A 27,742-nucleotide genomic window follows, 5' to 3' on the forward strand; every position below is an offset into this window, starting at 1 on the left:
TTAGACTAAAATGCCACTCTCGTCTTTATATTTGCATGGTATACATTAATGAAAATACATGAAGCTTTAAGTATCGCAGCAACACTCATGATCCATCTTCACCCTCATCAGAGCTCTCGTCACTCAGCTCCTCATCGCTTTCTCCTTTACTCTCACCACTGCTGTCTTCATCACTGTCTTCACCATCTTGTTCACGATTCTGAGTTTTCTCTGCCACAGAAAGGAAGAGGATTGCTTAAAGTGCTTCTTAATATTTCACTCTGAGAAATAGTTCTCCTTGCCCCTCCCTCTACCAAGAAATACATATATTTACAACATAAGAACTGAGTTGGACTTGGCTAACTGCACATAGGGTCAAAGTGGTAGTACAAAGAAGAAACATATTTTTACTGGCATACAGGTGTTTTTGATAATTTAAAACATAGGTCTATAAAAATATTTTACTATTGTCAATGAAATTCTATTTAATAATTTCATAGAATTATTTCTATCATAGAATTTTATTGACAGTAGTAAAATTGTCCATTGAAAGGAAGTAAGACATGGTAATTTAGAGGGTTTGGCTTCCCTTGGAATTGTGGGTAATTCCTTTAACACGCAGCTGTGTTAGCATGTTCTGCTTGTCAGTACCTGATGCCTGGTCCCCAGGCAGCCTGCTCTGCTTGGGCAGTTCTGTCCCATAGAGAGAAGGGGGTCATTGTGACCATCCACAGAGGACAAGCTGTTTCACTAAACCATTTAGGACAGTCATTTAGCCTTTTCTTAACCACTTCCTAAAGATGTATTGACAATCTCCCGGGATAATGGGTTTTTAAAAAGTGAGTGCTTATAGTTCTGTGAGAAACAAGGAATTTCAATTTTTAAAATTACCCATCAGCAACATTTCTTCAATAAGTGTGAAAAACTCCTTGGCTTCAGGATTTTCTGGTTCATAGATGAGGACTGAAAATGGACAACAGAATGTGTGTTATTAACGTTCAGTGTTTCAGCAAACAGGCTCCTTAGAATGAAATTGAACTGTCACTCAGAGCAGGTGAAATGCACAAAGTGATAAACACTAACAATTATACCACAGATACATCTGAGTGCAAACAGAGAAAATGCTGCACTTATATTTTGTGCTTTGGAAGATAAATGATCCTCATTATATTTTATTTTCTGTTTTTTTTTTTTTTTTTTTTTTTTTTTCCTGAGACAGTGTGTCTCTCTGTCACCCAGACTGGAGTGCAGTGGCGTGATCTTGGCTCACTGCAGCCCCTGCCTCCCGGGTTCAAGTGATTCTCCTGCCTCAGCTTCCCAAGTAGCTGGGACTACAGGTGTGCGCCACCATGCCTGGCTAACTTTTGTATTTTTAGTAGACAGGGTTTCACCATGTTGCCCAGGCTGGTCTCGAACTCCTGACCTCAGGTGATCCACCCCACCTCGGCCTCCCAAAGTGCTGGGATTACAGGCGTGAGCCACTGCGCCCAGCCCTCATTATATTTTCTACCTCCTATCCATAGAATGCAATCTCTATCACCTCAACATGGCTTCCCTCATAGGCCAGTAGCCAGAGTGTTTCATGAACATAATCATTTCTCAAAGAAGGTACAAATCCTGCAAAATATGGAGACTTTGCTAATGAGAAGACTGTGTGCCTAGAGGTCTGTTAATCCTTCATCTCATGTCATCCACCCATCTACGTGACATCCTTTACTAAAGGTCTCATCGAAACACAGAGGAAGATTTTGTTTGTTTTTAATGCAACCTCTTCCATAGTAGAGATGCCATTTTGTTACATCTTTCCAATAGGGGAAACTGATGTTACTTCTTTCTCTTCATCTTGACAACTTTTACTATAGTCCACACTTTGGTCGTCGCCTGCTTAACAACGTTCTCCAGCTTCATTGGACCCATTGTTTTCAGCACTATTTATTCCTTTCCGTTGATCCTTTATGTGACTGTGTCACCTTTCTTTTGGACCACACCAATAGACTTTTTTAGGCTTGTTAGTATGTTACTGAAATCCTAGAGGCCAGAAAGATTTATAAGCTTAGTTTCAGAGTTGTCTAGACTATTTTATTCACTTTTTTAGATCTCGCTCCACAGATCTCGCTCTACTTCTTCCTACCAGCCTTGAGGAGTATTCATAACTCCACATCATCTGTTTAATATCTTGGTGGCCTCCAAGGGGGGCACTGAAACATCAAGAGTGCTCTTCATCTGGCTAAAAGTAAGAGATAATTGTGAGGCTGGGCACAGTGGCTCAGACTTGTAATCCCAGCACTTTGGGAGGCTGAGGCAGGTGGATCATTTGAGCTCAGGAGTTCAAGACCAGCCTTTGCAAACCTGGTGAAACCCTGTCTCTACAAAAAAATACAAAAATTAGCTGGGTGTGGTAGCACATGCTTGTAGTCCCAGCTCCTTGGGAGGGTGAGGCAGGAGGATGACATGAGCCCAGGAGATGGAGGTTGCAGTGGGTCGAGATTTTGCCACTGCATCCCAGGCTAAGTGACTGAGGGGGACTCTGTCTCCAAGGGGGAAAAAAAAAAAAAGAGAGAGTGAGGGAGAGAGAGAACCATTGTGGACATTGTAGATGGTTCAACTAGACCCCTTTGGCTCATAGGACCCCACCCATGGCTTTCATCTTGATACACCAAAGAAGGGACTTTATTTCCTAATCTACTAACTAACAATTTGTCATCAGTCTGGGTTAGCATGACTGTGTGCTTGCTTAGAAGCTGCTTTTAAGGACCCTATAGGTATTTTATGTATCATTATACATACACATAAGGTTTCTGAGCAAAGTAACTTTTTACCCATTTTACCTTGGATTAAAATATGCTTATCATTAATAGTCTAAATCTCTGAGGCTAAGCTTCTTTCCAGAAGAGGGTTTCTCCAGCTTGCTTCCTTAGATACTAGTTTCTTTAAAAGTATACTGTAGGCTAATAGGAAAGAGTGAGTTATTTTACTCAAAAATAAATAGAAGGTTTTGTAGGAACGAAATTTTCAGAAGATACAGTATATCTGTATTTGCATTAGACACATAATGGCATGAAGTATTTTGGTTTTTGAGCCATTATTCTTTAACATTTACAACTGATAATTTATGAAATAAATCTTCCAGGACCTCCATGTATTATGTAGAGAATCTCAGGCTGTCTGGGAGCAGAAGTGTGGCACCCTAAAGAGACTGAGCTGCAGGTTTTTGACTTATAGGTGAAGTGACCAAAAAATAGGAAGATTTATTGGCACCAAATCTCATAGTCACTCATGAGATGAATGGAGAAATGTAAAGTACTTTGGACTCTTGACTTTCAGTTCCATTTAAAAACCACTTTGGGCCAGGTGCAGTGGCTCATGTCTGTAATCCCAACACTTTGAGAGGCTGAGGTGGGAGGATCGCTTGAGCCCAGGAGTTTGGGACCAGCCTGGGCAATGTGGTGAAACCCTGCCTCTACAAAAAATACAAAAATTACCTGGGCATGGTGTTATGTGCCCATAGTCCCAGCTACTTGAGAGGCTGAGGTAGTAGGATCACTTGAGCATAGGAGTTCAAGGCTGCAGTGAGCTGTGATCGTACCACTGTACTCCAGCCTGGGTGACAGAATGAGACCCTGTTTCAAAAATAGTAACAATAATACTTCAGTGTTTTTATAAAAATAGAGGATTGAACATGATTCTGTCAGGATTTCTTCTAATTAGAAATTCTGGCTGGATGCAGTGACTCTTGCCTGTAATCCCATTGCTTTGGGAGGCCATGGCAGGCAGATCACTTAAGCCTAGGCAGTTTGAGACCAGCCTGGAGAATATGGCAAAACTCGTCTCTACAAAAAATACAAAAATTAGTGGGTGTGGTGGTATGCGTCTATAGTCCCAGCTACTAGGGAGGCTGAGGTGGGCGGATTGCCTGAGCTGGGAGATTGAGACGGCAGCGAGCCGACATTGTGCCACTGCACTCCAGCCTGGGTGACAAAGCAAGACCCTGTCTCAAAAAAAATTCTATATTTGTGGGTCATCAAAAATAATTTTGACTAAGATATTTTATTCAATGGCTCTCAAGGTCAAAAGTGCTTGAAAGGATTATTTACAGCCGGGCGCGGTGGCTCAAGCCTGTAATCCCAGCACTTTGGGAGGCCGAGACGGGCGGATCATGAGGTCAGGAGATCGAGACCATCCTGGCTAACACGGTGAAACCCCGTCTCTACTAAAAAATACAAAAAACTAGCCGGCCGAGGTGGCGGGCGCCTGTAGTCCCAGCTGCTCGGGAGGCTGAGGCAGGAGAATGGCGTGAACCCGGGAGGCGGAGCTTGCAGTGAGCTGAGATCCGGCCACTGCACTCCAGCCTGGGCGACAGAGCGAGACTCCGTCTCAAAAAAAAAAAAAAAAAAAAGAAAGGATTATTTACCTCAGACATAAGATAGGAAGTGTTGAAGTATTCAAGAAACCCATTTGCAAAATGAGCCAATGTTCTAGAAGTACCCTCTCCACAACTGGGACTCTTGCGAGGCAAGCCAGGGCAGACCCTCAATCCTTGTACTACATTTTCACTTAAGGACTTTACTGTAAGAATGAATTTAAGTTTAACACTACTTAATATATATATATATATTTTTGAGACGGAGTCTCGCTCTGTCGCCCAGGCTGGAGCGCAGTGGCGCAATCTCGGCTCACTGCAAGCTCCGCCTCCCGGGATCATGCCATTCTCCTGCCTCCCTCATTCTCCTGAGTAGCTGGGACTACAGGCGCCTGCCACCGCGCCTGGCTAATGTTTTTTGTATTTTTAGTAGAGACGAGGTTTCACCGTGGTCTCGATCTCCTGACCTTGTGATCCGCCCGCCTCGGCTTCCCAAAGTGCTGGGATTACAGGCGTGAGCCACCACACCAGGCCTACTTAATATTTTGAGTCCTGCTATCAACAAGTTTAATTGTAGAGTTGCTATTTTCTCTTTTTTAACATATTATGACTAATATATTACAAGAAAAAGATGCATAAAATAGTTGAAAAGATGATAAAGTTCAACAGAGAACCAGAATCTTTCCAGATTGCTAAATGGAAATTCTAAAATGGAAAAGACAATCTTGGACTCACTAAATAGTTTTAACAGCAGACTGGACACAGCAGAAGATAGAATAAAGAAACTCAAAAACAGGTAAATAGAAAATATTAAAACTGACACATAGAAATAAAAGAAAGAGAGCCAGGCCTCATGGCTCATGCCTGTAATCCCAGCACTTTGGGAGGCTGAGGCAGGAGACTCATTTGAGGCCAAGAGTTCAAGACCAGCCTGGCCAACATAGTGAAACCCCCGTCTCTACTAAAAATACAAAAATTAGCCAGGCATGGTGGCACAAGCCTGTAATCCCAGCTACTCATGGGGGCTGAGGCACGAGAATCACTTGAACTCAGGATGCAGAGGTTGCAGTGAGCTGAGATTGCACCACTACACTCCAGCCTGGGTGACAGAGCGAGACCCTGTCTCAAAAAAAAATAAAAGAGAGAGAAGAGAAGAGAAGAGAGAAGAGAAGAGAAGAGAAGAGAAGAGAAGAGAAGAGAAGAGAAGAGAAGAGAAGAGAAGAGAAGAGAGAAAACAAAACACACCAGAGCTGAATATAAGATACACATGGGATACCAGGAAAAAAAAAAGTCAAATTTATGTGTAATTGGAGACCCAGGAAGATAAGAGAGAGAATAGGGTAGAAGTGGTATTTGAAAAGGTAATGGCCAGGAAATTTTCAAATCTGGCAGAAACATCAACCCACAGAGGTAAGAAACTCAGCAATGTCCCGAACAGTACAACTGCGACAAAAAACCCACAACTATTTTGAACATCAAGTCAAACCACTAAAAACCAAATATAGAAAGAAAAGTAAGGTAGATCATACTATTGCTCTACTCAAAAGCCTGCAGAGGTTTTCCCACCTCAGGGGAAACAGGAAGGTTTTTAAATCAAGAAAAGATCCTATGCAATCTGACAACCCCCTGCCCATGACGCCTCTGACTTTATTTCCTATCACACTTCCCCCTGCTCATTCTGCTCCAGTTACACTGTCCTCCTCGCTGTTCCTTTCAGGCACACTCCTGTCATAGCACATTTGCCATTCACCCTCCCTGGCACACTCGTCCTCCAGATATTCATGTGGCTCTTCTTCAAGTCTTTCAGTGAGGCCTTCCTGGGCCATCCTATTTAAAACTGCTTTGCCTTCCTCCACTACCTTCTATTCCTTCTTCCCTACTTTATTTCTCACCATGGCACCTATCATTCATGACACACTGTCTGTTTATTGTCTTTCCAACACTAGATACAAATGTGGGATTGTCATCTGTCTGACTGACTATTGTATTTCCAGTGCCTGGAACAGTGGCTGGCACATGTAGGCACTCAATGTTTGTGGGATAAATGCATGTTCAGTTAAGGTTTGACTGCTGTACCACCTGACACTTCTCTGAAACTAAAGGTATAAAGCTACTAACCCATCATCATGAGGGTAAAATTTTTTATTTATTTTCCAGTGATGGTAATTACATTAATTTATTCCACTAAAATGTACTCTAGAGATCTAAATTAGTCCTTATACCAACCAACCTAATTTACTATCAAGGAATCACTGAGACACTATCAGGGAATTCACTAGACTTATGATAATCAAGCCATCTTACATATTATTGAATTTGTTTTTGAAAACAAAGATTAGAAAATATGAAAGTATTTTGTACTTACTCATCTGACATAATTTTTTTGCCAACTGGTACTCTCGGGCCATTTCTGCTCTCAGGAACTGGAAAACATTAAATTCTTCAGATAAGTGAATTTAAATGTTGTCAACTCAAACTCCCTAGAAAATCTTTCATTAATGATTAGTTGTTTTGCTTTTAACATTTCCATGTTTTTCCAGGAGTCAGTCTATAACCAATCAATTAATCAAGGATATTGAAGGACCTCTGATGGCAAAGCCACATAGGGTAAGGATACCTCTGCTTTCCTGCAACCATACTGTGTATGTACTACTGAACAATTTGAGAATATGTAGGTTGATTCAACTGGCACAGATAGTGAAGACATTAATCACTTTATTTTAATATTCCTTTGGTTCAGATACAGGTTTCATTTGTAACTGAGTCCATAATTATATGACAGTTGAAAAAAACGCAGACTTACAAAATGTACATTTGATATTTTCCAGCATTGCTCTTATATCATCCAGTTTTGCTTTTATTATTTTTATTATACTTTCCTTGTTACAAAATACTACATCTTTTTATGTAGGAAATTTAAAAGCTAAATAAACACATTCTGTCCCCAATTAAGAAGCACTTACATTTCTACCATCTATGAAAAATAAACACATTTATTTTTAACATCTTCATGTATAATTTCAGGTATTATTTTCCATAAATGAACACATATGTATTTACCACATTTTATTTAGTAACTTAAAAAAAAAACCCCACAGATTGTGATCATTTTCTCCCCATGGCATGAAATATTCTTACATATTTTTTACTTACTTAGGCTACAATCTACTAAACTAATCTTCTATTATAGCTATTTAGACTGCTTCCATTAAAAAAAAAGCACACAAAATCCCCTATACTTCGATGATTGTTCTTGCTTGTGTGTGACATATTCTGAACCACATGCAGGTGTATGAGTTTTATTCTGTAAGAGATAGAGGCATATAGTAATATAAAAGAGACCCTTCTCATACTCTTCCAGATATTTGATAAATACCCAGGTACTGTTTTCAGAAGTAGTTCTCTACCACTTTTCTCAGTTTCTCCCATGGGTTTAAAAATTTTTTTTTCTAATGTAAATATAACTCTTCCAGAGATTTTTCTATAAGTCATTAATTTCATCAAAATTCTCATTCACATACTAATTAACATGGTATGTTCAACTCATGCAATAGAATTCTTTTATTTTCAAAATCTATTCTTGTCTAGGTTAAGACATTTTCATTCCTATTTGTGGTTTTCTTCCATTTTAATTATGATATCTAGTAGTTCATATCTATGTCATCCTTTTTTCAAATATCCAGCTCTTGATACATTAATTTGGTTTTTAGTTTGAATTAAAGTTTCTTTCATTCTTTTTCTTGTTTTATGTTTATTTTATTTTTCTAGTTTCTGGCATTAATATTTACTTCATTTATTGTCATTCTTCCTTGAATCATCATCATCATCATCATTGAAGCATTTGAAATTTTAAGTTTTTTTCAACATTTTAATATTTAGTGTTATGGTGATCACTATTTTCCAAATAGTTTTCGAGTTTTTTTTTTTTTTTTTTTTTTTGAGATGGAGTCTGATCTGTTGCCCAGGCTGGAGTGCATGGTGTGATCCTGGCTCACTGCAACCTCTGCCTCCTGGGTTCAAGCAATTCTCCTGCCTCAGCCTACTGAGTAGCTGGGATTACAGGCATGCACTACCACACCTGGCTAACTGTTTGTATTTTTAGTAGAGATGGGATTTTACCATGTTGGCCAGGCTGGTCTTGAACTCCTGATCTCAAGTGATTCTCCTGCCTTAGCCTCCCAAAGTGCTGGGATTACAGGCGTGAGCCACTGTGCCTAGCTTAAGTTTATTTTTTATTTTTCTTTTACATTCATGCCATTTAGAAACATTTTTTTTAGTTTTAAGTGGTTTTGTTATTGTTATTTTTGTTATTAATGCCTAGTTTAATTGATCATGGACAGAGAATGTGATCAATAAAATATGCAGCTATTTTTATATTTTTAAAATCTATTATGAAAAATTTAAATATACACAAAAATAGAGAGAATAGTAAAAGAAATCCAAGTTCCCAATTCTCAGCTTCAAAATTTGGGTTCTATCAATATCACCACACACTCTTTCCCCCGCTCTGTCTGGATTATTGTAAAGCAGTTTACAGATATCGTCTCATTTTACATTACTATAAAACCCAATCCAAATATTACTATCATACCTAAACATTTAGGAATTGCTTAATATTATCTAATATGTAGTGTATTTAATGAAGCATTATATTAATAATACTAGCCTCAGAAAAAGAAAAGAAGTATGGAATCAATTTCAAATTCCCTTGTATTGACCTATTTGTTGTTTTTGTTAGCATAAAATATATTTCCTTTAACAGTTCAAAGGGCAGTAAAATTACGAAATTTTTGCAATGGATGTTTTGCCAAAGCCCTCAATGAGAATTATCTAACACTCCAAAATTACGCTGAAGACAGGTGTACAAAAGTATTTGTGATATTCAGAATAAAGACATGCTTAACAACTAAACAAAAAGCATAAACACTGATGAAATCTGACTGGAAAAAAAAAAATCTAGCTAGAAGCTAGAAAAGCCATTTTAAAGATAAATTCAGAAATCTAAATCTGGTGGAATATTATATGTTACAGAATTATTACTAATTTTCTTAGTTGTGATAAGGATATAGTGTTACACTGAAGAACGAACTTTGGAGATCCAGCTTGAGTATTTATGGGTGAAGTTTCATGATGTCTACAACTAATTTCAAGTGTTCCAGTCAGAAGTATATATCTAAGCTGGGCGCAGTGGCTCACGCCTGTAATCCCAACACTTTGGGAGGCCAAGGTGGGCGGATCACCTGAGGTCATGACTGGCTTGGCCAATATGGTGAAACCCGATCTCTACTTAAAAAAAAAAAAATTAGCCAGGCATGGTGGTGCATACCTGTAATCCCAGCTACTCAGGAGGCTGAGGCAGGAGAATCACTTCAACCCAGAGACAGAGGTTGCAGTGAGGTGAGATGGTGCCACTGCACTCCAGCCTGGGCGACAGAGCAAGATTGTCTCAAAAAATTAAAAAAAAAAAAAAGAAGTATATGGCTAGGTTATATCTATGCCTCTCCTATCAAAAGAGAAAGATACAGCAAATGAGGCACAATGTTAATGAGTAGTGAATCTAGTAAAGAGTATTTAGGTGTTCATTGTTCTACTCTTTCCATTTTTCTATAGGTTTTAAAATTTACAAAATTGGCTGGGCGCGGTGGCTTACACCTGTAATCCCAGCACTTTGGGAGGCCAAGGCAGGTGAATCACAAGGTCAGGAGATCAAGACCATCCTGGCCAACATGGTAAAACCCTGTCTCTACTAAAAAGACACACACACACACACAAAATTAGCTGGGCATGGTGGTGTGTGCCTGTAGTCCCAGGTACTCAGGAGGCTGAGGGAGAAGAATAGCTTGAACCCAGGAGGCAGAGGTGCAGTGAGCTGAGATCACTGCCACTGCACTCCATCTGGGCAACAGAGCAAGACTCCATCTAAAAAAAAAAAAAATTAATAAAATAAAAAAATAAAAATTGGGACAATTAAAAAGGGATGCATTGTGAAAACAAGAAATCTTATCCATAGTACAAAACAAGATATGAAAGTAAGCAATCTCATATTATCTGAATTTTTACATGAAAATGAATTAATGGATGACTTTTATAATTAAATGTTGAAAAAGAAAGAAAAAAAGAAAATAAGCAACTCCAGAGTCTGGTTATGGTAAATAGGGTCATTGAATGCTCTATAATTCAAGAATGATTTAGGTGTCTAGACAAAAGGAAGACTAAGTGAAGTCTTTCTAATATTTGGCATCAATTTTTCTTCTTCCTTCTTAAAAGCACCTTTTAATATTAAGGAGGTTTCAAAATTTCCTATATATGCTTTATTCTAGGAAGGAAATATAGTAAATATAATATGACTGATTTCTTTATGTGATTTCATGGCTAGCAATTGGATTAAATTATCTAAGAAGAGAAGTACATAAGCATTTTTTATTTTGTGCTAAAAATCTAATTGAGGCTTTTGGCCATGATGGAGTAACAGAGACCAGACTTACTGTCCTTCCTTAAACAACCATAAAATTGGACAAAAATATATGAAACAACAGTTTTCAGACACTGGACAACAAGTATCACAGGACAGTGGTATTTCTGAGAGAAGGGAAACAAAGTGGGTCCTATGATTGCCTTAGCTTACCACTTGTAGGCTGTTTCCAGGGGCCAGCATGAGGAAGACGAATCTAAACACAAACCAGTGATTTTCTCTGGGTTGAAATGACATAGTTTGGACTGCAGAGATTACAGCCAAGGTGGCTATAATTTTCAAAAGAGGAGGGAGTTTCACAAAGACAGAGGGCTCCAGCAATCTGCAGAGGTGTCTCTTTGAGTCTTTGGCTGGTAATGATCTGCATGTGAGTGTGAAGAAACTATCTGAGCCTGGAGAAAGAATCATTAGAATGAGCAGGTGGAATAATCACTGGCTATCAGATAGGGTTGAGAGCAGCTCATGTTCTTACCAGCCCGAGTGGAAGGTCCTCCTAAATGCAGAGCATTGGGGAATCCCCATAAGGGCACTGCCTTAGTACTGTCCCTACGCTACATAAAGGCTGCCCTGGATGCTCCCTAACAAAGTTTAAAAGCAAGGGTCAAAGAGATACCTGCTTCCAAGCACCTTAGCTGTGCCCCAGAACAAATATTTATAGAAGTCCAACAATATTTACAGAAAAACAACAAACATTTATACCCAAAAACATACAATTTACAATGTTTGGGATTCAGTAAATAATTGTCAGGGTACCAGGTGTGGTGGTGTGCACCTGTAGTCCCAGCTACTCGGGAGGCTGAGGCAGGATTGCTTGAGCCCAGGAATTTGAGGGTGTAGTGTATCATGATTATGCCTGTGAGTAGTCACTGCACTCCAGCCTGGCAAAGCAAGACCCCATCTATTAAAACAAACAAACAAAATACAGGCATGCAAATAAGGAAAAAAATAAGACCCATAAGCAGGAGAAAACAATCAGTAGAAACTGACCTAGAATGAACAAAGATGATAGAATAGCAGGCAGGCATGTTAAAACAGCTATTATGAATACATGCCATATGCTCAAAAACAGAGGTAAATATGAATGTGATGATGAGAGAAATAATAGGTATAAAAATATCTAAATAGAACTTCTAGAGATGGTAACTACAGTATCTGAAATGCAAAACAATATAATGCAGGATGAGATTAACAGCAGATTATAACTGCAAAGAAAAGATTATAACTTTGAAGACATAGCAATATATATTATCCAAAAAAAAAAAATGAAAAAAACTGAAAAAAATTTAAGTGGAATATCTGACCTCTGGGACAATACTGGGTGGTTCAGTGTTTTAGCAATTGTACCTTAGATGAAAAGAGGAAGAGCAGAGGTCAGAAAAAATATATGAAGAATAACTGAACATTTTCCAAACCTGATGAAGACTATAAACTCACAGATCCAAGAATCTTAATGAGCAGAACTATGAGGAAAACCACACCTAGGCACGCTATAATCAAATTGTGAAATCAAATAATATGGAAGAAAAAAATTGTATAAGACATTATATATGGATGAATAAAGAGAAGAACAGCAGATATCTCTTCTGAAACTATGCAAGCTATGAGACAATGAAGCAACAGTTCAAAGCACTAAAAAAAAATTTTGGCAATCTAGAATTCTCTAGCTAAATATTTGTTTTAAATGAAAGTGAAATTAAGACCTTTCAAGACAAAAAAAAAAAAAAAAAAAAAAAAGCTGAGAGAATTTATTGCCAGTAGACCTGCATTATAAGAAATATTAAAAGAAGTTTTTTGGGTAAAGGGAAAATGATATCAGGTAGAAATTGGGATCTACAGGAAGCTATGAGGAACACCAGAAAATGCACATATGTGGGTAAATAAAAAGGACATTTGAAAAGAGATTTTACAATCTCTTTAAAAGAGAATTAACCACTAAAAAAAAAAAAATGTATTGAGGGGCTTATAATATATGCATTAATAGAAGTAAAATGTATGGGAAAATAATACAAAGGATGGGAAAGAGAAATGAGTGTCCTATTATACAATATACATGAGGTTGTATAATAATAATTAAAGGTAGACTGTGATATCACAACAAGCGAGGTAAAATTGTTTCGTTCTCCATAGAATTGTCAGTAAATGCTCATGTATAATTTCTGAGTGTGTATTTCAGGCTTCAGTGCCTTCATATGTGCCTCTTCTGATGCCAGTAATGCCTTCTCTTGTTTTAACAGTTGAATTCTACACTTGCCTCTTCCTTCAGGTTTCTAAGATTCTATTCGTGTCTCTTCCTCTAAAAGTCCTCCTCTTATTCTTTGTTCCTCCTGCTTCTTTTCTCAGTTAGCCCCTTAATCCTCCCTGTCCCCAGAAACTTAATACTTTTATTACTAGCATGCATTTCATCTTATTGTAATTATTTATATATGTGCCTGTTATCAAGGGCAAAGATATGTCCTATTTATTTCTATATCCCTAGCATCTAGCATAGTGCCCACTGTATAGAAAGCTTTCCTTAAATCAGTCCTTGAAGAGTTTTATACCAACACTTCTCTTACCCCTGCCTCAGCCTTACCAAAATACTGCATGTCCCTTCCAGAATCTTCTTTCACCTCTAACATGGTGAAAGCAGTAAGAGAGATGAGTAGCCAGGTAAGCATCTATGTGTGGACAAGGATCTTTTTATTAATTTTTTTAAATGTTCATTTTTTATTGATATATAATATCGTACACATTTTGAGGGTACATGTTTGATACTTGTATACAATGTGTAATGATCAAATCAAGGCAATTGGATTAACCATCATCTCAAACATTTATCTCTTCTTTGTGCTGGGAATATTACAATTTTTCTCTTCTGGTTTAAAGTATGTAATAAACTACTGTTAACTATAATTTCCCTACTATACTACTGAATACTAGAATTTATTCCTTCCATCTAACTGTACTTTTGTGCCACTTAACGGACTTCTCTTTTTCTCCCTTCTTCCCGTCCAGCCTCTGGTAACCACCATTCTATGTTCTATCTCCGTGAAATCCACTTTTTTAGTTCTCACAGTAGTGATTTTAAATCTTCAATCTTTAGTTATTTCAATATTTTAAAGTTTCTTAAATTATATGCACAAGTAAAACTTACTTCTGCCATTAACTCTAGTGGGGCCTGAGTATTCTTTTTAGGGTTACTATCTTCATCATTATCTTCTTCATTGGTATCATCTTCATCATCATCCTCTGCTGATCCTGACAACTTATCATCAATATCCTGAAGGCAATATTCATTATTTTTCTCCTGCTTTACAATGACTGCATCTTTGCTCACTTCACCTAAAAGAGAATATACCTAATTAATCAATAGACATCGAAAAGTTTGCAAATTAAATTTTGCCAGATCCTATTACCATTCATTAAACTGATATATTAATAAAAGTAACAATTATCATGACAAACTTATATTCAAAACACTACATGTTTTAACTCATTTAAATCTCTCAACATCAATGAGGTATGTACTATTTTTATTTCCATTTATAGGTGAGGAAACTGAGGGACAGAGAGGTTAAATATACTGGCCAACTTCACACAGCTAATTAAGTGGTAGATCTGTGAGTCAGTCTGGCCCTAGAGTCCATAGTCTTAACTATATCTTGTCCATTTTTACTAATACACAATAAAATAAATATACTTCTATTAAAGTAAGTTTAAATAATCTCCTGGGGAAATACTACTGAGTGAGTCTGCTGGCTCCTTCAGCTTTGTGTAAGTCTTTCACAGTTTGAAATTGAACTTGTGTTACACCCACCCCTTCTTGTATGATTTGAGTGCCTGGGAAGTCTTTGAGATGCCTTCTTTGATGGGAAGGTGGCCATGAGCTGTTCTAAATCATGTATACCCATTTGTGTTAGAAAGAAGAAAATGAGGAAATCTAGGAGAGCTTCATATAAGACAATGTTAAGAAAAAAAAAAGACCAAAGACCAAAAAAAAAAAAAGATAAAACTTATGACTTTAAAACAAACTCCTGACCCTAAACCCAAAGTACTACCCTGAAAAGGAATATCAAGTTCTTCCAAGAGTATGATGGTTGTGTTATTCAGGCCATCCACCTACCTGTTTCTGGTTCATTTACAGTCTCCATCAGCTCACAACCACCCTGATCGTCCAGTGTGCACCCAGCCTGTAGACTGACTCAAAGCACTGATGTCACCAAGGGAGGTCATAATGAGGAATTAGGGACATTTTGTGATGTCACAGGAACGATCTCATTCATGTCACAAACACTTAGCAGCATGAGAGAAGTTTCCTGATCCCTAGATCTAAAGCAGCCCTCTCCCCAGGAGCTGTTTATTTACATTATAGCATCTACCACAACCTGTAATTATCTTGCTTATGTGTTTTTTTATTTTTATTTATTATTTATTTATTTATTTATTTTTGGAGACAGGGTCTTGCTCTGTCACCCAGGCTGGAGTTCAGTGGTGTGATCTCGGCTCACTGCAGCCTCTGCTCCCCAGGTTCAAGCGAGTCTTGTGCTTTAATCTTCTGAGTAGCTGTGACTATAGGTGCACCCCACCACACCTGGCTAATTTTTTTATGTTTAGTACAGACTGGGTTTCGCCATGTTGGCTAGGCTGGTCTTGAACTCCTGGCCTCAAGTGATCACCCACCTCGGCCTCCCAAAGTGCTAAGATTACAGTGTTTGTGTTTTTAATTGTTTTTTCTTTTAGACTAGTCAAGTGCAGTAGTGAGAAGGGGAGAAAGAGTAAAACAAGGAGTTAATTCTGTAGCTATGAACAATCAACTTGGATAACTTACTATCTTTACATCAGCCTATTATTTATTTTTATTTTTAATTTTCAATTTCTTTTAGACTTCTTTTTGAGACACGGTCTTGCTGTGTCACCCACCCAGTGCAGGGACATGATCATAGTTCACTGCAGCCTTGAACTCCTGGATTCAAATAATCCTCCTGCCTCAGCCTTCCTAGTAGCTAGGACTACAAGTGTATACCAGCATGCTTGGCAATTTTTTTTTTTTCAATTTAAAAAATTTTTTAAAGGTGGGGTCTTGCTATATTGCCCAGTCTGGTCTCAAACTCTAGGTCTCAACCTGGGCTGATCCTCTTGCCTTGGTCTCCCAAAGTGCTGAGATTTATAGGCATGAGCCACTATACCTGGCCTGTTACTTGTTTTTAATAGTCAGCTGTATGTCTTCTACTAGAATGTAAACTTTATAAGGACAAGGGCTTTCCCTATTTTGCCAACTGTTGTATCCACAGCCTCTAAACCAGTGCCTGGCACTCTGGCTTTCAACTGTTGTTAAATGAATGGAATGTGTTAATGCTTTCATAGGTATTTTAACTTATTCCAGGACTTAAGACTCTATAATTATCATCTTATGTAATGTATATCCATGCATCTCATATCAGGCTGAATATAAGAATCACCCAGAACATGACTTTGAAGAACTACTGATTCTCATTACCCGCCCCAGATCTACAGAGTTGTCAGTTCCCCAAGGTTGCAGAAAAGGAAGGTTCAATTAGAAGCCATAGTTAGTTAATTCAGTGAAACAAATGTTATTACCCGTGCTTTCTTTTAAGCAGGAAGATGACAGTAGGTCAGACTGTAGATTTGTTAAGATATCTTTACTTTCGATACTCCTTGAAGATACTCTATTTTCAATATTCTTTAAAGAGACTTTATTTTCAATATTCTTAGAAGGGACTTCCTTCCTATGTTAGACAGTGAAAAAATATTTTCTTAGGTCATAATTCTGTTTAATGCTTTAAACACACACACTACATTTAATATAAACATACAATATAATATGCCAACAATAAACTAAATAGCTAAAATGTAGTATCTTCTTTGTGGAAAAGCATTACAAATTATTTTATGATGATTAAAATTCTATTGCTGACTGGCATTTGTAATTGTATTCCTAGACTCTTCAGAGTTCTTTAACACACAGCATTTAAGTAATCAGTTATATAAATGTCTTTGGTACATCACAGTGACATGATGGAATAAAACTAAGAAAATTAGCCTTGAGTTTTTAAGTTTATGAATCGATTTTTGCCATTGCTAAATGCTATGTTTATGCATAGCATAATATTAGCCCTTGGTCATAACATAAAATAGCCTTTTTCATTAAGTAGCTTAACTAAAAATGGGTTAACTCTCCCTTTTAGACTTCAAACTTGAAGCTTCATGTTAGTAAGTAACACACTGAAACAAGGAATTCTTAATGTGGTGCCCTCTGTTCACAAACATAGGCACCCTATGCTTGTGGAAAAAAATCCCAAGTCTCTTTTTTTGAGGCCTTGAGAACCTTTTAATTTGACTCCTTCATAAAGTTTTAAAAATTCACCTTCTAGTTTGCATGGAAATATATAAAAAGATGTAAAGTATTATTTGTTCCCCAAAGTTACCATGGCTCTGTTTTTTTTCCCTCATGGAAATATGAATCCAGAACATTAGTAGTTAAGTTAGTGGTCTTATGCACTAATTTAACAAATAGGTTGACCAGGTTGTTATATTCTTAATACTATGGGAGGGAATGGAATCTTTACTCCCCCAGTATATATGGCTAAAGCAAAACCCTTCTCTGGAAATGAAAAATGCACAGCAAAGATGATTTACATTTGTTCTGCCTCTGCCCCGTTCGATCTTCTAGTTGTGACAAAAAGCATCCAAGAAGAAACTCTACATATGAAAAGTTGTGGAATCATTGAAATATTCAGTTTCCAGGATTGTGAGACTCCTATTATGTAAAAGGTCACCACACTAGTGATTACTAAAATTTATATGCTCTCATAGCTGATCTACATAAAAGGGTTTTGATGTCTTTTTTCTTCCCTGAATTAAAGTATTTCATTGAATCTAAGATACCATCTATTTATAAGACATACCATTGTTTTATGTACACTAAAAAAGAAAAAATATTGCCAAATATAAGTGTAAGATGACACTGATTGTAAAAGGTGTTAAAATATGAAAAAAATGTGTGCTTTAGAATAAAATATGGCACTTATATATTCACTGAGTTATATACCTTAAAAAAGGAATTGAGCTAGTATAGTTCTAGGTATTTGAATAACTAGAAATGCCTATAATAATTTTAATGAAACACACATGGAGGCAACCAACATACTCAATGACCTGAAGATAAATGGAATATTACTATTTGGAAGCAGTGAACATGCTAGAAAAATACCTGCATGAGAGCTGATCAAATCCTGATTTTAACAGTAAGATATAAATGGCTTTTCTGTTCACTTTCTATGGTCTTTCTTGCGTAGTTTCAAAGAATCAGAGGCCCAAAGGTCAATTTCCTCTTTACCTAAAATCTATTGACTTCTATTTGAGAAAGTGATGCTATTTATGGTCACAAGGCCCCTAACTATTTAAGAAAAACAGGTAACTAGTATACTATAACATCTGTTTTTGTTAACTATAATTACAACTGAGGAAAGATTTAAAATTTTACTTTATGTAGTAATATCCTTTGGAAATGCAAAAGTATTTAATTTAGTACTTAATAGAATTACAGAGCTAATCAGGTTAGACACTCCATTGGAACATATTTATGATAGAGGGCAGATAACCTAAGTTTTAGAATTTTTTCCTCAGTGTGTTGGGTATATTTAGGAAGTATCCCAAAACTTCTATTGAAATTAATAATTTTTTCAGGAGATTTCTATTTTAAACTTTGTCATAAAATGATTTATACTTGTCAAACATGGGCCTAAAAACAAAATTAACTAAAACTTACTTTTCTGAGAATGTCTTAGCTACATTTAGAGAGACCTGTGTTGGTGGGGTATTAAGTTTGCTTGTCAATCTTGGTCTGCGTCCAAAGAGACATTTACTTGAGGTATAAAAATGGGAATAAAAAAATAGCTCGTTATTCATTTTAGAAAAGGTTATAAAACATGTGATTATGTAAGAAAAGTCCTAGAGATAATTTTTTTCAAGCTCAGTCAGTGTTGAGTGCTGTGGATTTGCTTCAGCCATTTTCCCCTCAATCTTTATGCTTGAAAGCTTGACCAAAAAATCAAGTAAGGTCCAAATACCTGCATATTTTATTTCTACTGCTGAAAATAGTTTGTCAACTAAAAGCACTTTGCTGGGTAGACAAAATCTTTCCCACATAGGATTTCTAAGGAAAAAGAAAATGTTAAATGTGGGATTTGTGCGCCCAGAAGTTTGAAACTCGTGGTTTATAGAGTTCGCATACTTCTTGTGGCTGGGACTGGAGTGAAAAATACAAAAACTAAAGCAATGAAAACACTTTGAGTTTTCCCTAACCCAACCTAAATGAAATCTTTTGGCAAATCTCGCTTGCCAGTCAGACTATGAAGCCACAGCAGCAGGGTGGAGAGTGGAATGGAAGCTACACTGAAAAAATTCATCAGCTTTGCAGGTCAGTCACACTCTTCCCGTGCAAAGATCCCCCCCTGATGTTTTTTCCTACTTGATCATTTTTCTCTAGGACTAGCCCTGTTTACCTTCAACTCTGGGTGAAGTACCTGAGGTGGCAAAACTACACACCTGTGAAGCTTATTGGCTACACTGTCTACCCTTCTCCTTCTCTGCAAGCAAATTGAAGGGAAATGATCATTTTGACCTTGCAAGAAGCAGTTTGAGAGGCAGATGCAATTATGACTGAGATCAAGAGAACAAGTAGCCACTCTGCTTTTCTATTTTGGCCTAGGCTGCATCTGATTTATCCCTGGGGTTTATCTACGTCAGGAGGTGGAACGCCCCTTGCTGCAGTTCCAACACTGCTTATCACTCAAAGAACACTGGGGCTCATGGATACAACAGTAATTTCTTTTCATCTGTGATCTACTAACTTCTATTACTATTATTGAAAGTTACATTTCAAATATCCCTCAAAGACAACTAAACATTTTTTAGATTTTATTAAATGTTTTCAACCATGTAATAGGATACGTATAAAATTACATGTAGACTACTATATGTAACAAGGCTCTTTCTGTCTGGTTGATTGTAACTTTAAATGACAATAAATAAGGTCCTCTGTCACTGATTTGCTATACATTACTTTCTCTTTAATAAAAAAAAGTATCATATAATATGTAATATATATATAATTTACAACAAAAGCCAAGGTGGACATTTTTAGTTTTGACAATATGAACATTTAAATATATGTTGCCTACGGTAGAATTTTTCCCAGCCAATCTTTAGAATAAACCAAAACAATACGAATTTGAATAGAAGAATCCACCAGAACAGTACCTACTAATTTGTCAGTAATCCTCACAAATGTGTATATGATCAACTTTCGAGCTGTAATTTTTCATAGAATAAATAGAGATTTTTTTTTTCAGGAAGTAAGAGATGAATACAGGAAGGGCTTTAATAGATTATCAGAATCAGAGTCTTGAGCAGGGCAGATACTTAACATTTAGTTACTAAATTGATATTGTACTGTGATTTTTTTTTACACTTGATCTTAGCCAAAAGGCTGGAAACGATGTAATTTTTTTAACACCAGTTTCTTCAACTAGTTGAGGTGATTATTTTCTTTATTGAGTAGTAACAATTCATGTTATAGAAAATAATTGGTTTAATTTTAAAGTAAATATTCACTTGAAGAAATATTTTGAAAGAAATAAGTATCAAAGGGAATTAGGAATGAGCTATGAAAATTATGATACAAGTAAAATACCGAATACAGGGTGTTTAAGCATTAAAAAGCAGAAGTGAATATTATCTACACTTCTACATTTTTATCAAAATTCATTTTTCATTTTAACTGTCCTTTTATCTAAGTTAACAACTGCTTTGACTGAAGCAAAAGCTGAAGTGCTAATCCATGCATTTCTGGCCTTTCAAATTTAATTGGGTGACAAATGGCTGCATTATCTAGTTCTAATTGCTTAAAAGGCATGGGAGAAATCAGCTGCACAATCAAAGACATTTTCTTACTCTGACATTGCTTCATTTGATTCACTCGTCACTTTTTCTGAAAAAGAAAAAAATACCCTCAGTATTTTATTAACAGTGATGTCCCTAACATACATTTCTAAATGGCAAATAGGAATTTTAAAAAGATAGGCAAAATAATAAAGGATTTAACTGCTAAGTCATTCAATGACACTCGCCATTCTAATATTCTTCTTAATATTTAGGACAAAATAGTGGCTAAACATATTCTTTCAAAGTAATAAATCATTTACCCTTTGGATCAGACATTAGCAATCTGCCATTCTGTCTGTTCTTTGCTGTCTAAAATAGAGGCAGAAATAAAAACTAGCATTATTATTTTAGTTTGAGATATTTGAAATAATTTACTAATAGCCTTTATGTAAACATTTCTATTATCTAGAATGAAATGCAATTTTATACTAAAGCTGATTATTTAAAAACTGTACAAATTGATGGTAAAATAGACCCAAAACATCCTATAAAAATTATATACTCTCACCTTTACAGTATCTGTCTTGTCTACAGAAGTCCTGCAAAAACCAAAATATTTACTTCATAAGCCTCTAAACACTTACATAGATTCAAAATACAAACAGAACACAGAACACAGTCTGTCAGTTGGGTATTAAGTATTTTGTTTTTGTATTTAGTAGCATTATTTCCATTCTAACTGTAAAATCTCATTCTTCTGGATTATGAAATTTAGTTAAAAAAATCTAGAGAAATTAAGCCTTTTGCAGGGAGGGAGTGGGGAGGGAGAGAAGCACAAAAGATAACTAAGGGGTACTAAGCTTAATACCTGGGTGATGAAATAATAAGTAAAACAAACCCTCATGACACATTTACCTTTGTAACCAACCTTCACACATAACCCCAAACCTAAAATAACAGTTTAAAAGAAAAGAAATTCTCTGTTATCTTTTTGGTTTTATGTAACTTATCTGCCACATTCCAGCTTTATTGGTGTCACAAAACAAAACAAAACAAAACAAAAAAACACCTTTTAAGACCGGGTGCGGTGGCTCATGCCTGTAATCCCAGCACTTTGGGAGGCTGACGCGGGTGGATCACCTGAGGTCAGGAGTTCAAGACCAACCTGACCAACATGGCAAAACCCCATCTGTACTAAAAATACAAAAATTAGCTGGGCACAGTGGTGGGCGCCTGTGATTTCAGCTACTTGGGAGGCGGAGACATGAGAATAGCTTGAACCCGAGAGGCAGAGGTTGCAGTGAGTCAAGATTGCGCCACTGAACTCCAGCCTGGGCAACAGAGCGAGACTGTCTCAAATAACAACAACAACAACAAAACACCTTTCAGAGTACATGTGACCAGAACGAAGAAATTCTTCCACAGTATTTCAAAATATGGTATTTTTAATAAAGTATTATTTAAATACATATAGAAATGACTTTTGATTTTAAAATATAATGCTTACCTCATAAGTTCTCATGTGTTTATTAATATAAGGGTACAATGTTTTCTCTATGAATTTTTACCTAAGTTACCTGATCATAGGACTGATTTTCCTATAAGGTAGCCTTTTATATATCTGGATAAATTTCATTCTCATAGTTAAGAGAAAAATAAACTCAAGGTTTCTTTTCAAGTATGCGAGTGGCCATACTTACAATTTTCCTAAGTAACAATTCACTTGTTCACCCCTCTAACACTGTTCCCATGCCCAAACCAGACTTTAAAAATTATCATAATTATTACCTACTGAGGGATTTCTGGAATATAAAATTCAGGGCCAAGACTATGGACAGTAAAAGGGAAGCGTCATTATTTCATATTAAATTTTTACTTTTTTAAAATCCAAGTCCCTTACATTGACTTATGCTCCTGAATAAAGTAGTTGTATATAAAATTTGCCTCAGGCTTTGCTTTCTGGGGAACGCTGACCTAGCCAGACATTACACATGTTAATTTCATTAGCTCTCCAAGAGGCTCACAGAGAACTAAATTCTATCAGAACAGCACAGCATCTTTTGGGGAAACACAGTGGTGGAAGACCAAACTCTAGGATAAATGAAAGATTTTCCTCTGATTATCTAGGGCAGTAAAGCTCCAAAGAGGAAACAAAGCAATAATGAACTTAAATAAGGCCTTAACAAAAGAAATCTAACACGATCTCCCCTGAGAGAGACTTTCATTTCACAGAGTTCCACAATCCCGTGGGTACCTGTGTGTCCCATAGAGCATCACATTTATATTTATTAACAATATTATTATTGAGACAGAGTCTTGCTCTGTCACCCAGGCTGGAGTGTGGTGGTATGATCATGACTCACTGCAGCCTCGATCACCTGGGCTCAAGCAATGCTCCCACCTCAGCCTCCTGAGTATCTGAGACCACAGGTGTGCACTACCACATCCAGCTATTTTTTTTATTTTTTATTTTTGAAGAGACAGGGTCTCACTTTGTTGGCCAAGCTGGTCTCGAACTCCTGGCCCTTAAGCGATCCTCCTGCCTGGGTCTCCCAAAGTGCTGGGATTGCAGGCGTGAGCCAGCATGCTGGCCCACCTTTATATTTAGAGCAGTCCTTTCCTTTCTAGCTCTAGGATCTTCAGAGATTGCAACATTCCACTCTTCACCTAGATGAAACATTCGTGCATATAATTCTCCTCCCATATTCACCTGGTGAAAACGTAGGATGGACAGATCTCAGCCCTTGATGGAGACCCATGCTCTGCTAGGTCTGGCTTTATCATTAGCTAGGAAATGTCCATTTCATCTCCTTTCATTACATTGAATTCCTTGGGAGACAGTACAGAATAATACTCAAAAGATGGGGCTCTTGGGATGGGCACGGTGGCTCATGCCTGTAATCCCAGAACTTTGGGAGGCTGAGGCAGGCGGATCACGAGGTCAGGAGATCGAGACCATCCTGGCTAACATGATGAAGCCCCGTCTCTACTAAAAATACAAAAAAAAAATTTGGTTCGGCGTGGTGGTGCACACCTGTAGTCCCAGCTACTCGGGAGGCTGAGGCAGGAGAATTGCTTGAACCCGGGAGGTGAAGGTGAAGGTTGCAATGAGCAGAGATTGTGCCACTGCCCTCCAGCCTGGGTGACAGAGTGAGACTTCATCTCAAAAAAAAAAAAAATGGGGCTCTTGAGTGAAAGAGACTAGATTCACATCCCAGTTCCAGTTCCTTCCCAGGTGAGCCTGGACCAGTCATTTAACTTCTTTAAGCTTCCATTCTTCCATCCGAAAAATGGGGATCACCATGGTGCCACCTTTGGTGGGTTATTATAAGGATTAAATGGAATAATCTGGGTAAAGTGTTCAGCAAAGCCTGGCATATAGGAAGGACACTGTTGAAACAATTCAACGTTTTATTTAAAAGAAAAGTTTGGAAAGATGTCCTATGGGGATGATTAAAATTGCTCAGGGAAGCAAAAATGGGCCTTTACTGCGATTGAGACAAGCAGATTATCTCTGAGGGCTTTTAATTAATTTCAAAAACTACCTAAACCCTATAAGTACTGACACTTGTTTAGAAAGATCAGTAACTCCAGGAAAAAAGCAGACTAATTTAGAACACATATAAAGCTGATATCTTTTAACAGTCCTTGTGGCAATGGGAACAGCACAGTTTATGATAGTTCCAAATTTTCATGCACTATTCAATGTCTATTTAAAACAGGTATTTGGGTCAGATGTCGTGGCTCACACCTCTAATCCCAACACTTTGGGAGGTCAAGGCCAGAGGATAGCTTGAGGATAGGAGGTCGACAACAGCCTGGGCAACATAGCAAAACTACGCCTGTATAAAACATTAATTAGCCAGGCATGGTGGTGTGTGCCTGTAGTCCCAGCTACTCAAGAGGCTGAGGTGGGAGGATGGCTTGAGCCCAGGAGCTTGAGGTTACAGTGAGCTATGACTGTGCCACTGTCCTCCAGCCTGGGCAAGAGAGTGGGACTCTGTCTCTAAAAAAAAAAGACAATAAATCATACAATACTAGACATTTGATGAGCACCTACTACATGTCAGATATAACTGTGCTAAGCTCTGGGGACACAAAGATGAAGATACTCTGAGAAGTTCAGAATCTTATAGGTGAAGTGGGTACTAACTTCTTATATGTATGTGACAGAGCAAGCTTCAAAGTACTGTAACAAATGCTTCCCTCTAAGGGACTACAGTGTAATTTCCCATACTGTCCAAACTGAGGAATAGTGATTACCAGGATCAATCAAATTCTTTCTTTTGGGCTCATGGACTGGAGATACCTAAGGAGAGTCAGCAGGCAGTGGAGGCAGAACTGGAAGAAGAGAGGTGAAACTGCCTTTGCAAAGACTGTAACAGTGATAAAATTATGACAGTGACAGAGATCTGACCTAACTGACTCCATCTTGCTTCTAACCTCCTAGCTGCCCTTGTTCATTCCTAGGCATAGGCCAAACTAACTTTGGGAAGAAATCAGTTTATAGTTAACACTGAGACAAAGATGATAACCACTCTTTCCCAAAGCAAACCCACCTCTTGCCTGGGGACCAGACTGCCTTTGTAGGATTAACAGATTAGCCACAAGATTTAGAAATTGTAGTTTAGGAGTCATGCAACCAGAGGCCACAAGATTCTGAACCTCCCCAATTGGTATTATTTGGACTCCACACTCCACAGACTTCAGGAAAAACAAAACAAAAAACAAAAAAACAAAAACAGCTTTTATAAAATGAACTACCAACATTTAAAATTCAGATTTCAAAAAATTTTTATTTTAGATTTATCTTGTAATATTGGAAGACATTACATGTTTTTTCTTCATCCCACTTATGCAAGTATTTTACTGTTTTGTGCTACTGGTTTTTATAAGCTACCTTGTAGTCTAATAGGCAAAGACAGAATGAATAGCTAGCTAGCTACACACTCAGGCCCTGCAACTCTGCTAAGAAGGACAGACAGAGCTGATTAAGCACTATCTTCTATCCTCAGGGAGCTTGGTGGGAGAACATTACATGATGCAGGAACAATATTTCATGGCATAGCTTCAAATGTGTATACGAATGGTGTCAAGGATCATCCATCACTTACAGTCATTCTTTAAAGTGACTAAATATAAATTTTACATATTTCCTTTACAGTGTAATATAGGGCTAGGATTCCAGACTCTGGAGTCAGGTTGTCTATGTTTAAATCCCAGCAAATTGTGTGACCTTGAGCAAATTCCTTAACCTCTCTGTGATTCAGTTCCTCAACTGTACAGTGTGGATAAAAATACCACGTATTCATAGAGTCAAATTGCAAGGATTAAAATAATTAGCTACTAATAAATAATAATAGTAGCACTCATCTCCTGCTAGAACTACAATTACTATAACTCCTCCTATACTATTGTTAATATTTACAGCCGAGGGAGACCAGTCCTGAAGGTGAACTGTCACAAATGAAGCCAGTTCTAAATGCTGAAACTGGATGGGGCAAAGGGGAGAAAACAGTGAGGATGTGGCTCAACCGGTGAGCGTAAGTGGAAAGCTATGGGATTCTGGAGTGGGTGCAGTGAAATACCTACAGAGATGATGGAATTCAGCTCTGGAAAACTCTTAACACTTAAAGAGAAATGCTGTTGTTATTGTTGTTTTCCAGAGATTACAAAAACCAAAACAATTTTAATTCACAAAAACAAATAAAAATTAAAAAATAACAAGTTGGATTTGGGGATCATTGCATTTGATTTTTAGAAAAATGAAACATATTAAAAGACATTTCCAGTGTCCTTTTCAGATTTTTAAAAAGCGACTTTCTGGGGTTCTCCTGGGGTAAAAATAGATTCAGCCAAGACATCTATGCCAAACAATAAATTGATCATTATACCATGTGTTACTTTAAATGCTACAAGGGCTCAGTGTAGAGTAGTTTGAGTAGTCAAAAGACAACAATATCAACACTTTGGAAGTTTCAAGTCAATTTCATCATCGCATAAGATGAGAACAAGGCCCGGGAATACAAATGATTTGTCCAAATTCCATCGAAATTTGTATGGCTAGCAAGTTATATCTAGCTAGTAGTGACGTCTTCACTAATTTTCCAAAAATAAGTAAAATAATTCCGGGCAAGGGCAAGGACTGACGGAGGGGGCGGGAAGCCCTGGGATGAGCTGGGCCATCCTAGTTATTTGCCGGGAAGGAGTTGGTGCGTGTAAACCGGCAGGTCAAAGCATGGTGGTGTAGACAAGCCTGTCAGAATCGCCCAGTTATCTCCACACCCGCGTAGACCCGAACAGCTATTCCTCACCTCTTCCGACCACGGCGGGAGGAGGGTGCCGCGAGCCAGGCGCACCCCAGCCGCGCGCATCCTCCCTTCCCGGCGGCGCCTGGCAGCCGCGGGGCCCAGAGCCCGAACCAGGAGCGGTAGAGCAGTCCGCAGGCTCGGGCGCCGCGTCTGGGGGTGGTCTGCTGTGGGGATGGGTCAGGCTGCACACGGGGCTAGGGAGAGGTAGACTGGTCTTTGCTTCGGAGTGTCTTACCAGCTGGCGGCTCTCTCCAGCCGACCATCCGAAGGGCAGACACCGAGAGCCAGCCCGGCTAGCTGCTCGCGCGGGGCTCTGGGCTCCGAGTCTGGGACGCCGCGTCGCCGTGGAGACTGCACGGCGTGTGGAGGAAGCTCGGGCAGCAGCCGAGGGTGGGGGCTGGGGGGATGGGGCGACGGCGGGGGAGGGGGCGGGGGCGGGGGCGGAGGCGGGGGCAGCCCGGGGAGCCACGGAGAGGCTGGGTGGAGGCGGGCCCAGGCCGGAGGGCCGTGGAGCGCACGGGACGGAGCGGGCGGGGCGAGGAGGGCCCGGGGCGGGGCTGGGAGGCGGGTCGGGGGGGCGGGGCGGGCGGCCGGGCTGAGGGACAGCCCCGCGGTCGTGGGTGTCCCGCGGCGCCGGAAACTGGGAGCACACACCCTCGGATTGACGTGCGCACGCGCACCGGTTACCTTGAGGAGCGCCGAAGAAGGAAAGAGGGTTGGAATGTCGGTGTTCAT

At 38.4% G+C, this 27,742-nt stretch overlaps 1 protein-coding gene across 1 annotated transcript; it reads right to left on the reverse strand.

Annotated features, from left to right (window-relative positions):
- On the reverse strand, positions 1 to 27,742 carry ERICH2 (glutamate rich 2). The gene is made up of 10 exons (XM_010377615.2): positions 27,243 to 27,742; positions 21,265 to 21,295; positions 21,017 to 21,065; positions 20,766 to 20,802; positions 18,580 to 18,675; positions 16,389 to 16,537; positions 13,945 to 14,132; positions 6,705 to 6,762; positions 871 to 942; positions 1 to 210 (listed from the first exon to the last, which is right to left on the reverse strand). The coding sequence occupies exons 1-10, from the start codon at positions 27,740 to 27,742 to the stop codon at positions 86 to 88; spliced, it is 1,305 nt and encodes a 434-aa protein (XP_010375917.2). The 3' UTR covers positions 1 to 85.

Source organism: Rhinopithecus roxellana, chromosome 14 (genome assembly GCF_007565055.1).
Source record: "Rhinopithecus roxellana isolate Shanxi Qingling chromosome 14, ASM756505v1, whole genome shotgun sequence".
NCBI classification, from domain to species: Eukaryota; Metazoa; Chordata; class Mammalia; order Primates; family Cercopithecidae; genus Rhinopithecus; species Rhinopithecus roxellana.